At 45.8% G+C, this 12,930-nt stretch overlaps 2 protein-coding genes across 2 annotated transcripts in view; one reads left to right on the top strand and one right to left on the bottom strand.

Moving 5' to 3' along the window:
• LOC132494286 (U3 small nucleolar RNA-associated protein 25 homolog) overlaps positions 1–12,930 on the top strand; it is a 720,475-nt gene that overhangs the window by 95,352 nt on the left and 612,193 nt on the right. The window lies entirely within an intron of this gene.
• The window catches only part of LOC132493606 (forkhead-associated domain-containing protein 1-like), a 63,985-nt gene that overhangs the window by 49,195 nt on the left and 1,860 nt on the right, over positions 1–12,930 (bottom strand). Inside the window, exons 2-3 of the mRNA XM_060104321.1 lie at positions 6,287–6,396; positions 2,952–3,188 (exon numbers count right to left, since the gene is read on the bottom strand). Of these exons, the coding sequence (XP_059960304.1) occupies positions 2,952–3,188; positions 6,287–6,396 (347 nt within the window). The remainder of the gene's footprint in view (positions 1–2,951; positions 3,189–6,286; positions 6,397–12,930) is intronic.

Raw genomic sequence — 12,930 nt, 5'->3', positions numbered from 1 at the left:
TTGTTGTAGAGCTGCTTTGGTGGTGCTCAATTCTCTTAGCTTTTGCTTGTCTGTCAAGCTTTTGATTTCTCCATCGAATCTCAATGAGATCCTTGCTGGGTAGAGTAATCTTGGTTGTAGGTTCTTCCCTTTCATCACTTTAAGTATATCATGCCACTCCCTTCTGGCTTGTAGACTTTCTGCTGAGAAATCAGCTGTTAACCTTCTGGGAGTTCCCTTGTATGTTATTTGTCATTTTTCCCTTGTTGCTGTCAATAATTTTTCTTTAATTTTTGCCAAGTTGATTACTATGTGTCTCGGTGTGTTTCTCCTTGGGTTTCTCCTGTATGGGACTCTCTGTGCTTCCTGGACTTGGGTGGCTATTTCCTTTCCGATGTTAGGGAAGTTTTTGACTATAATCTCTTCAATATCTTCTCGGGTCCTTTCTCTCTCTCTTCTCCTTCTGGGACCCATATAATGTGAACGTTGTTGTGTTTAATGTTGTCCCAGAGGTCTCTTAAGCTGTCTTCATTTCTTTTCATTCTTTTATCTTTATTCTGTTCCGCAGCAGTGAATTCCACCATTCTGTCTTCCAGGTCACTTATCCGTTCTTTTGCCCCAGTTATTCTATTGATTCCTTCTAGTGTATTTCTTTTTCAGTTATTGTATTCTTCATCTCTGTTTGTTTGTTCTTTAATTCTTCTAGATCTTTGTTAAACGTTTCTTGCATCTTCTGGATCTTTGCCTCCATTCTTTTTCTGAGGTCCAGGATCATCTTCACTATCATTATTCTGAATTCTTTTTCTGGAAGATTGCCTCTCTCCATTTCATTTAGTTGTTTTTCTGGGGTTTTATCTTGTTCCTTCATCTGTTACATAGCCCTCTGCCTTTTCATCTTCGCTCTCTTTCTGTGGATATGGTTTTTGTTCCACAGGCTGCAGGATTGTAGTTCTTCTTGCTGCTGCTGTCTGCCCTCTGGTGGATGAGGCTATCTAAGAGGCTTGTGGAAGTTTCCTGATGGGAGGGACTGGTGCTGGGTAGAGCTGGCTCTTGCAATGGTGGGCAGAGCTCAGTAAAACTTTAATCTGCTTGTCTGCTGATGGGTGGGTTGGTTTCCCTCCCTGTTAGTTGTTTGGCCTGAGGTGACCCAACACTGGAGCCTACCCGGGCTCTTTGGCGGGGTTAATGGCAGACTCTGGGAGGGCTCATGCCAAGGAATACTTCGCAGAACTTCTGCTGCCAGTGTCCTTGTCCCTTGGTGAGCCACAGCTGCCCCCGCCTCTGCAGGAGACCCTCCAACACTAGCAGGTAGGTCTGGTTCAGTCTCCTATGGGGGTCACTGCTCCTTCCCCTGGGTCCCAATGCACACACTACTTTGTGTGTGCCCTCCAAGAGTGGAATCTCTCTTTCCCCCAGTCCTGCCAAAGTCCTGCAATCAAATCCCACTAGCCTTCAAAGTCTGAGTCTCTAGGAATTCCTCCTCCCATTGCCTGACCCCCAGGTTGGGAAGCCTGATGTTGAGCTCAGAACCTTCACTCCAGTGGGTGGACTTCTGTTGTATAAGTGTTCTCCAGTTTGTGAGTCACCCACCCAGCAGTGATGGGATTTGATTTTATTGGGATTGCGCCCCTCCTACTGTCTCTTTGTGCCTTCTCCTTTGTCTTTGCATGTGGGGTATCTTTTTGGCGAGCTCCAGTGTCTTCCTGTCGATGATTGTTCAGCAGTTAGTTGTGATTCCAGTGCTCTCGAAAGACGGAGTGACAGCATGTCCTTCTACTCCGCCATGTTGAACCAAATCTGACTACGGTTTTAAGCAGAATTATGCACTGAGGCCAAAATTCATCAATGACCAACTGCTTTTTTATCGACTTTGTTGAGATATAATTTATGAACAAGATCAGTGGCCAATTTTAAAGTAATTCTTTAAAACTTAAAAAAATTTTTTTTTTTTTTTTTGGATTTAGTTTCACGAGGAAGGAAGTTGACTGGTAAATCCAGACATTCTGGGTGGAGAATTTTTGGTGAAATTCCCTATAAATGAACCAGCAGCTGCCTTCAGGGTTTGATAAAGGCCTCAGTGTTTGGAACACTGTGGGGTTCCTTCTCCCCATCTCCAGCTCTTTCTGGCTGGGTCTGGGTGGGTGTGAGAAGTGGTCACTGAAGCGACAGGAGTTGGGTGGAAATGCAAAGTGGGTGTGAAAGCATGAGGTGTACACGGTGGCAGAGCTGAGCCCAAATCACATCACTGCCTCTCACTTGCTGTGCAAGCTGTAACAAGCTCCTGGGCATCTCTGAGCGTGCCTCAGTCTCCTCATCTGTAGAATGGCATCTGCCAGAAGACTGAGGTTTAAATAGCTAATGAGGGGACTTCCCTCATGGTGCAGTGGTTAAGAATCTGCCTGCCAATGCAGGGGACACGAGTTCGAGCCCTGGTCCAGGAAGATCCCACATGCTGTGCAGAAACTATGCCCGTGGGCCACAACTACTGAGCCTGCACTCTAGAGTCTGTGAGCCACAGCTACTGAAGCCCTCATGCTGCAACTACTGAAGCCCACGTGCCTAGAGCCCATGCTCTGCAGCAAGAGAAGCCACTGAAATGAGAAGCCCACGCACCGCAGTGAAGAGTAGACCCTACTCACTGCAACTAGAGAAAGCCTGTGCACAGCAACAAAGACCCAATGCAGCCATAAATAAATACATTAAATAAGTAAATAAATAAATAAATAAATAAGCTAATGCACCCAAAGCACCTGCACCGGGGCCTGAACATGGTAGGCACTTAATGAAATCTAATATTGTTCTTACAAGGCTAGAAACTTGCCAACTCTCCACTCCCTGGATCTGCACTCTTCACCATGCTGTGCTCAATGCCCATTTCCAACTACCCGGGTGGCTCCCCCCAGGCTCTACCTGAGAGCTGTCACCCTGTGTTGTGACCCCAAGGCCCCAACCCACTTGTCTCTGAGCCCTACCTGGTTTTTCAAGCTCTGGATCTCTCTCTGTTGGGCATCGTCCTCTTCATGCAGAACCTGAAACTTGGGCGGGATCACCCTCTCCTTCTGCCTGGAGGTGGCTGTTTCCAACAGCTTCTGCCTCAGGTTGGCCACTTGGTTCTGCAGGCTTGCTATCACCGTGTCTTTGTATTTAGATTCAAGTTCAAAATCGGAGAGACGGCTGACTTCTTTTCCCAGCAGCCGAATTATTTCATCCTGGGTGGAGGACAGATGGGAAATTTACTAGGTGTGGGTCTGGATGTAAGTCTGAGCCCATTTAAAGAAAGACAGGAAAAATATGGTATCATTCTTTGGGAAGGTGAGGGCAGGCAGGGAGGGAAAAAGCAGACTTTCAAGGCTATCTCTGTCACTTGGAAAATCTCATAGAGACAAGAATTGGGTTAAAATGATGTACTTGTATATAGACTCCTGTAATGGATGTCTGTACCTCACAGGTACGGAAACTTTCCTTTCCCCGAGAATTAGACTTTCATATTAAGAACAACCATCCCACTTGGGAACATTTGTTGCTAGAAAGTTTACTTAGAATGATTTCATTTATAATATACAGCCTAGCACACTGGGGACCTAGGAAAGGTACTTAGGAAAACAACATTCTGTTTGACCACATTCTGCCTATAATGGGGGTTATTTGTTTTAACTTAAAACATTCTGAACTATTTGTTTTCCCTTTCCTCTCTTCTAATATTTCCTGCCTCTTTTGGCTATTCATGTATGAATTTTTTCCAGGTAACTCAATCTGGAAAGTAAATGAGACAGGAATAGTGATTTATTTGCATGGGCTCATGTAAACTTTCGGCTGGAAAAACAAAATTGCTGGTAGACTGTACCCACAGGTATAATTAACCCTGTCCTCCATCTCTCCAGTGAAAAAGCTCTGCAGCCAAAGAATTGGTTAGGTTTTCCAAAAAAGGAAAAAAAAATTCCCCCAAACTTCTCACCAAACGTTATCAATAAAATGTCAGAAAAACTGAAGAAGAAGAAGAAGAAGAAAAAATTCCCCAGAGGCCTTTTCCAAAGCAGTCACAGGAGGAGGTAAACGGGCAATTTCTGGGCCAGCTCATTCCCAGGAGAGCCGTCCAGTCAGCCTCACGACCTGCTAGCTCCGTGACCTGGGGAAGGACAGGGTCTCGCTCATGAGAAAGCCTGTCTGACATTGCCAGCTGCTGCCAGGGGCCTTCCTTTGGGTCCTTGTGAAAGTTGGTGGCAAAACTTCAAGAGAGAGCATCAGACATATTCCCTACTCCTGGGCAGTTTCCCCTGTTTCACCCTGTTATGATCAGCCAGGTGCTTATTCATTTTTCATGCAACAAACATTCATCGGGCAGCAACTAAGTGCCAGGCCCCGTGCCAGTGCTGGAATATAAGAAGTTTGCAGAGGGCAGTGGACAGCTGTGGGTTCTGCTTTCCTGGTGAGGGTCCCCTTGCCCTTCTGGAGGGAGCGTTCCTCCTTCCATGGGGTCTGGGTAGGATTGTCAGTCATGTGCCCTGCTCCTTCCTGTCCCACCTCCCCATGTGCATGTGGCCCAAGCTGGTCAATCAGAGATTTCACACATCGATTACAGAGGGAGAGGATCTTGCCTTCTTTTGGATCATAAACTTTAAATATGTAGGCTTGTTTGCCTGAGTTTGTCTTTTCTGACACACAAAGCCAGCCTTATGTAGAAAGCCAGACTCTGAGGGAAACAGAGGGGAGAGGTTGGTAGTGGGGAGGTGTTCTGATGACATTATTCAAGCTCCTGGATCTAGCCATACCTGAAGCTAGTGGCCCTTTAAATTTTCCAATAAGTTGAGCTAATCGATGCTCCCCCTCAAGCTAATTTGTTTATTGTCACTTGAAGGAGTCCTGGCAAGTCAGGGTAAAAATGGCTTATAAAGAGAAAGAATTCTTTCTATTATAAATAGAAAAAATGATAAATGGCTTATAAAAATTTTCTATAAATAGAAAAAATTATAGTGGTTGCACTATATTTCCGAGTTAAAATTGAGGCAGGTTGAAAAATGGCAACAAACACTTTGCAGTTTTGCCATCCAGTCTATTTCCCCACCCTCTAGTCTAGGCTGGCCCCGTGACTTGCTTTAACCAACGGAATGGAGTGGAAGTGATGCTGCATGATCTCCAGGCAAGTTCTTACAGGCTGTGCAGCTTCTGCTCTGGCCCCCTGGGAACTCCGAGACCACCGTGCTGTGATGAAAAACCACATGCACAAAGGGGTGCACCAGTCCAGGCGTCCTGGCTGAGGCCCTAGATGTGGGAAGGAGGCCAATGGAGACCGACCACCAACCTGGCCAAGCCAGCAGCTTACTGAGGCCGCATGAGTGAGGCCAGGGGACGCGAGCAAAGGAACCTTCCAGGTCAACCCATAGATTCTGGGGAATAATGAATTGCTGTTTGAAGCCGCTAAGTTTTGGGATGGCTTGTTACACAGCGATAAATACAGAATCCGAGTGTGGCTTCTCGCCTTTCTGCAACATTTTTCAGAGTCTGGTCCCAGGATGCCTGGTTGGAACCCCCTGCCTCCTGAAGGTTTGGATTTCCGTGTCTGACAAGAACCCCAGGTAGGTCTGCTCCTCACAAACTCTGAGAATTGCTGCAGGAGCAGGCCCTGGCCCTGAAGGAAAGCGAGATATTATAGACTGCTTCTTTTAGAGTAACTTTCAGGTCGTGTCTAAGTGGGGAGAAATTGACCTGGGCCCTTCCCAGGATGGCTTGAATCCACCTGTTCTGCTCGCATCCCTGCTTTAAACCTCTCTGGTTCTTTAACAAGTCTCTTGGCCCAGGCCTCCCTGACTTCAGTGCTCATTTCCTCCTGCTAGGAATGTGTTTTTGCATCACTGTTCCATCACTGAAGGTTGACCAAGTGATTACTGTGTGGGAGTTAGAAGTACCCGCTGAGAAGCTAACCAGACCTCGCTTTGAATCCTAACACTGCTCCTTGCACTGGGCAGCCTTGAACACATTACTGAACCTCTCTGAGCTTCAGTTTCCTCATCTGCAAAGTGAGGGTGATAAAATCTATTTTGAAGATGGTGAAGATTAACGAGCTAATAAATGTCAAGTGCACAGGACATGGCCCAGCACACAGTAGGTGCTCAGTACCTTGTAGTTGTAGATGTTATTTGGGATAAAATGAGCAGTGGCCAAACCTGGCTGAATGTCTTGGGAGGAAGAGGTGGTTTCTTGGAAGTAGGAAAAAGGGACAGTCCTTGAGACACAGAGAACAAGAGGCAGTGGCAATCTCTCCATGGTCCCTCTTGCTGCTGTAGCTCTGTGCTTCCCCGAGACCCCTCACCTTATCGTACTGGGACAGGTCCTGGTCCACAAAAATTTCTCTGTAGGGCTCTGCCCCAGGAATTTCCTCGGCCACTGATTGTTCCGACAGTTCTGCCGCGTTGGTCCACACTAACACACAAGATCAACAGAGAATGCAGAGGAGACAGTGAGTTTCCCCAAAGTCTTAAAGAATATTTTCAGATTAACCTTCACATTCATGAGACTTATGCACTGAAAGCATTGCAGGAGGACTGGAAAGGGCAAGAGCTGCCTCATTTCTCTTCCCCAGCGTTAACTGCACTGATGCACTGTGGTGTGTCTCTTTCCTGACTTTTTTCTATGCTGCATAAGAGCTGAGGACCTTGGGCAAGTCATTTGCTCTCTCTAAGCCTTCGTTTCCACATACATAATTCAGGATCCCTGATAGTCTCTGCTATAAAGGGCTATCTGGAGATTAAATAGAATAATGATATAGAGCAGGGCTTGGCAAACTATGGCCCTGCGGCCAAATCTAGCCTTCTGCCTATTTTTGTAAATAAAGTTTTATTGCAACACAGCCACAGTGATTCATTTACATATTATTTATGGCTGCTTCCCAGCTACAAAGGCAGAGCTGAGTAGTTGCAGCAGAGACCATGTGACCCACAAGTACTAAAGTATTTACTATCTGGCTCTTTACAGGAAAAGTTTGCTGACCCCTCAAGTAGAGCATTTAGCACTAAACATTAGCTATATATTTTTTATTGCAGTCATATCTTTTCAAAAAACAAAAATGCATTTACATGTCAGAGATTCTTATCCAGCTTACTTTTCAGCTAACAATATCAAAAACATCTTCCCATGTCAGTATTTGTAGCTGTACTTGGTTCTTTTCCAGGGCAGCATTGTGGTCCATTGTCCAACTGTGCCAAACGTGTTTAACTAGGATCCACTTGATAGCCATTTAAGCTTTCCTATATTTTTTCTTATTTACCCCAGTATTACAAAGCCTTTTTATATGACTTTCAGGGATTATGGCATTGCGTTTGGGGACCCCACTCTGTATCACATCAGACATCTCGCAATTCACTCACATCAACACTGAATACATTTCTTTTTATTGGTGTAGAAACGTTTGTAAAGATTTCTATAATTCTACGTGTGAGATCACTTGGGCCCAAGCAGCATATTTTAAATTTCCAAGTGACTATGGTTTCTGGAAAGTCACTGCACATTCTTATCTTCTTGTGAAGTGAGAAACTGAACAAATTGTTTTCAGTGGTGATGAAACTTTAATGAGTATTAACATTAATGATGAATGAAGCACGCACTGTCATGTATGTGGACATTCATCATTTATTCATTTTGCTTCTATATTTTTTATTTATGCATTTTAGAGTCAAAGATTCCTGCCCCCCAGCCAGGTCTCAAACCTCTTTGTGGACCCCAGAACCTCTAGTGGACATAGCTGATGGCCTGTGGTGCCCAGAGAATGCACAGCCTTGCGTGTTAAATGAGCAGCCCTGGCCACAGTGTTTCCTGGGGCACGAGGAACAGAAGGGCCTGGAACTTCAGCAGCTGCCCATTTTCTCTCCCTCCACCTCCCCAACTAGGTCCATGATTAGAAAACTGTTATTTGAAGCTCACTGCCCCCATCTGACTCTCTTGGATCCTGAGCAGCTAAGTCCTAACTGACTACAGCAGCAGTGCCTGATAGAGAAATAAGGGGAGCTACAGAATGCAATTTTCAATTTTCTAGTAGTCACGTTAAAAAGGTAAAAAGAAGAGAGGAATTTTTTTTTTTTTTTTTTTTTTTTCTTTTTTTTTGCGGTATGCGGGCCTCTCACTGCCGTGGCCTCTCCCGTTGCGGAGCACAGGCTCCGGATGCGCAGGCCCAGCGGCCATGGCTCACGGGCCCAGCCGCTCCGCGGCATATGGGATCCCCCCAGACCGGGGCACGAACCCGTATCCCCTGCATCGGCAGGCGGACTCTCAACCACTGCGCCACCAGGGAGGCCCAAGAAGAGAGGAATTTTTAATGATCAATTTTATTTAACCCAATACATTAAAAAGCATCATTTCAACACATAATCTACAAAAAATATGGAGATATTTTATATTCTTTTTCTTCGAGGCATGAAGCCTTTGAAATCTGGGGTTTATTTTACACTGATTGCGCATCTCAATTTGGAAACTGAGTTTTCAGGAGGAAGATTTCATCTGTTTTTATATTCCTCAAGAAATCGGCTCTCACTGGAGGAAGCTACTGACTGGCCTGTGTCCCCAGGGAGGGCCTCGGGGTCTGACCCTAACTGGGCCCCTGTCCAGGCTCAGCTTAGAGTTCTGGCGTCTAATGCCATCTCTAGGGGTGACTCCGGCTGCCTCTGCGACCCTGTCGTGGCTGTCTTGAGGGACGCTTCCCTGCAAGATGATGGCCGGAGGGGGGACTTCATCAAACTTACAGAACAGGCTGATCGATGGGGTCCCTTTACTGGGGAAGGTGTGTTTACTCAAAGTCTTTGTGGGGCTAGAATTTGCTCTGAGACTTGCTTTCCTTACACCCAGGCAGGGAGGTGCGGGAGCAATTACCCCTCACCTGCCCCAAACTTCTTTACCGGCTACTGTTATTTATCAAAAAGAACCTAAGGGCCATGTATGACCAAACCGGCTTAACTCTAGATGCTGGATCCTTCGAAGGTCCCAGTGGGGAGAAGCCCCAGGGAGAGTCGGGAAGGCTGGGGCAGTGGGACGGCGGATATGGGGACGCAGGCACTTTAAGAATTTTCGGGCATGAGCTGTTGGCCAAAAGGCAGGGGAGTTACTTTAATATTTTAACAACCCTCAACTGTCCTGGTGTGCTCCAATAATCACCAGTCCGCAGCAGGGGCAGTATGTGTGCACCTTAACTGTGTCTTTAAGACATTGTAAGTTGTAAATAAAAGTTAAATAACAATCATGGTTAGGTAATAACTTAAGTTTTAAATTTTAATATTTAAAATTTAAATATTAAAATTTTAAAATATTTAAATTATTAAGATTGTAAAATTTAAAATTTAAATATTAAAATATTAAATATTTTAATATTTACTGAATGTTCGCTATGCACCAGGCGCTGTGCTCAGCACTTACAGGCAGGATACGATTTCGTCTTCATAACAACCCAGTGAGATAGGCTTTATTATTCCCATCTCCATTTTATACGTGAGAGATATGAGGCACAGAGACGTCAAGTCACCTGCTCAAGGACACACAGCTGGTAAGTGGTAGAGTCAAGGGATGAACCTAAGTTTGTTGGATTCAGAGCCTATGCTTTTAACCACTATGTAGTCAATGTATTGAAGTGGGAAGATGTTTATGACATATTATTGAATTTTAAAAATCAGGGCTTCCCTGGTGGCGCAGTGGTTGAGAGTCCGCCTGCCGATGCAGGGGACGCCGGTTCGTGCCCCGGTCCGGGAAGATCCCACGTGCCGCGGAGCGGCTGGGCCTGTGAGCCATGGCCGCTGAGCCTGCGTGTCCGGAGCCTGTGCTCCGCAACGGGAGAGGCCACAACAGTGAGAGGCCCGCGTACCGCAAAAAAAAAAAAAAAAAAAAAAAAAAATCAGGTAGGGAATTCCTTGGCAGTCCAGTGATTAGGATTCTGTGCTTCCACTGCAGGGGGCACAGGTTCCATCCCTGGCTGGGGAACAAAGATCCTGCAAGCTGAGCGGCATGGCCAAAAAAAGAAAAAAAAAGGTTACCTATGTTAGGTTCATATGATCCCATTATTGGGAAAAAAATATATATATATATGAATCAAGATGCTATTTTAATAAGTCACTCCACATATTTTCTTTTCTCAGTAATTCTTCCCCACCTCCCATGAGCTCTTGCCATTAAGATTTGGCCTTGGAGCTGACGTTTTATTGCCTTGTGGTAAAGGAAGGATGAGTATTAACTAGAACAGGGTGATTTTTCCCCCAGGGAAAATGATGTTTTGATTTTTGACAATGTCTGGAGACATTTTTGAGTACCACAGTTAGGGTGGTTGGTGGTGGTGGTGGTGTTGCTACTGGTATCTCTGGTGGGTAGGAGTCAGGGATGCTGCTAAACATTCTACAGTGGACAGGACAGATCCTTCAACAAGGAGTTATGCGACCCACCTGTCACTGTGCCAAGATTGAGAAACCCTGACCTGATCTGCAGTAAATAAATCCTTGGCTTTGGGTTTTCAAATAGAATTTTTCAAGTCTAAAGCAAGGTGACAGTCTAACAGTAAACCAATTTAATTGGAAGAGCCCAGCTTTGCTAAGAGAGGAAAGAGCTTTCTCGGAACCCTTAAAAAGAGGTGTTTTCTGTCAAGAGACAGCATGGAGGACTGGAGCACAGAGTTTTCTCGAAAGCGTGGAGTAGAGAGGCCCAGACAGAAAGGAACTCCCCGTGACACGGGAAGATGAAAGTCCTTTTCTGAGGATGGCGAGAGTGTCAGGGGAACGAGGGCAAACGTTTGGAAACATGAGACCTGGCTGAGAGGCTGAGGAGATAGAGTCCAGGTAGATGTGAGGGACTCTAAGCCATACGACTCATCCTTCATTTCTCCAGGGGGAATCCAAGTCCTTCAGAGAAGCCCCAAGTTCAGCATGGCACTGGAGAAACCGGTGATTACAGTGGAAAAATTTAAATGGCGGAGTGAAAAAAAGAAAAGAAACAGCCCATGTGCCATGTGTCCCAAGGACACATTAAAAAAAAAAACCCCAAAACCCTGTATATATGTTCATAAGACAGAACATGATGCATACAACAAAATGAATGAATCTCAGAAATACTATGCTGAGTGAAAAAAGCCTTCCACAAAGGAACATGTACTACATGGTTCTGTGTACTTGAGATTGTAGAACAGGAATATCTAATCCATGGCGGGAAAAGAATTCAGAAGAGTGGGTGCCTCTGGGGCCTGGGGCTGGGAATTGACTGGGGAGGGACATGAGGGAACTTTCTGGGGTGATGGTAATGTTCTATATCTTGATAGGAATTTGGGTTACATAGTTGTGCACGACTGGCAAAACTCAGGGGCACATTCAAGATCTACGCCTTTCAGGGTGTGGTAGCCAGTCTCCAAGATGGCCCCACTGATTCTTGTCGCCTGGTATTCAGACCCTTGCATCATCCTCTCCAATACTGGATGGACTTTATATTAGTTAGCTGGGGCTGCCATAACAAAACACCACAGGAGGTCTTAACAAAAGAAATTCATTTTCTCACAGTTCTGGAGGCTGGAAGTCCAAGATCAAGGTGTGGGCAGGGTTAGGCCTCTCTCCTTGGCTTGCAGACGGCCACCTTCCTGCTGTGTCCTCACATGCCCTTTTCTCTGTGCACGTGCAGCCCTGGCGTCTCTCTCTCTCTTCTTACAAGGACACCAGCCCTTGGATTAGGGCCCACCCAATCATCTCATTTGAACTTACTCATCTATTTCAATACACTATCTCCAATTAGGGTCACATTCTGCGATATTGGGATTGAGGCCTCAGCATATGCATTTTGGGGGAATGCAAATCAGTCCGTAACAAAGCTTCTCTATGTAACCAAGGATATTGCAGAAATGACACAGTTTGATTCCTGAGGTTAGATCCTAAAAGACATTGCAGCTTCTGCCTCACTCTCTAGGACCACTTGTCTGGAGGAGCTGGCAGCTTGAGGATGCTCAAGCAACGTATGGAGAGGTCCGCTTAGTGAAGAACTGAGGCCTCTTACCAAAAGCCATGGGAGTGACCCATCCTGGAGGTGGGTCCTCCAGCCCCAGACAAGCCCCCAGAGGACCACAGCCCAGCCACCACCATGACTGCAACTTCATGGACAATCCTGAGCAAGAATCCCCCAGCTAAGCCATTCCCAACTTCCTGACTCAGAGAAGCTAGGAGATAATAAATGTTTACTGTTGTTTTAGGCCATGACATCCTGCAGTAATTTGTTATGCAACAATAAGTAGCAAATACAGGTTTGGGCACCAGGAGTGGTGCAAAATTTAACAAAAACCCTACAATGTGGAGTGGTTTGGGATGGAACAGTGGCCAGAAGCTGGAGGACTTTGGCCAAGAGTCTTTGAGAAAGCCTGAATAGTCTTAGTAGAAGCCCGATGGCCTTTGAGGAGGCCGTGAGGGAAGGGTCCCAGGAAAGTGAGGAAAATGTTACTGGGGTTAAGGGATCCTTGTTAGGTGGTGGCAGAAGGTTTCCTAACACGTTGCCTGTGGTCATGAGGAAGGTAGAAAATGTTTGTGATGAGGCTGAGTGGTCAAGCTAAAGAGAGTCCCAGACAGAGTCTTGGAAGGTGCTAGCTGGTTACATCTTGCTACTTATAGTGAAATGTGAGCGGGAGAGACAGTTAAAGGAAGGGCTGTTAAACCAGGGCAATGCTCTGGGCTTGAAAATTCCCTGCCTCTCCAGGTGGCAAATGAAATGTAAGAAACAGGTTCTGGGCAAAGATCAAATCAAGGGCACTCTCAAGAAAACACAGTCCAGAGAAGAAGCTGAGGGTGTGGTTGTAAAATCCTTTGTTAAGAATACAGATCCAGGGCAGTGTCCAAGAGAACCCTTCGGTCAAAGAACTGGGCTTCTAAGAAGCTTCTGTCCTTTGTCAGTCTTTGCAGAAGCCCATGGTGGAAGGGCTTGTGACAAAAAAGTCTGTGGGCGTGGTTTTTGCCTGATAGG

This window comes from Mesoplodon densirostris, chromosome 7, assembly GCF_025265405.1.
Source record: "Mesoplodon densirostris isolate mMesDen1 chromosome 7, mMesDen1 primary haplotype, whole genome shotgun sequence".
Classification (NCBI taxonomy): Eukaryota; Metazoa; Chordata; class Mammalia; order Artiodactyla; family Ziphiidae; genus Mesoplodon; species Mesoplodon densirostris.
This window is presented reverse-complemented; position numbering and strand designations above follow the sequence as displayed.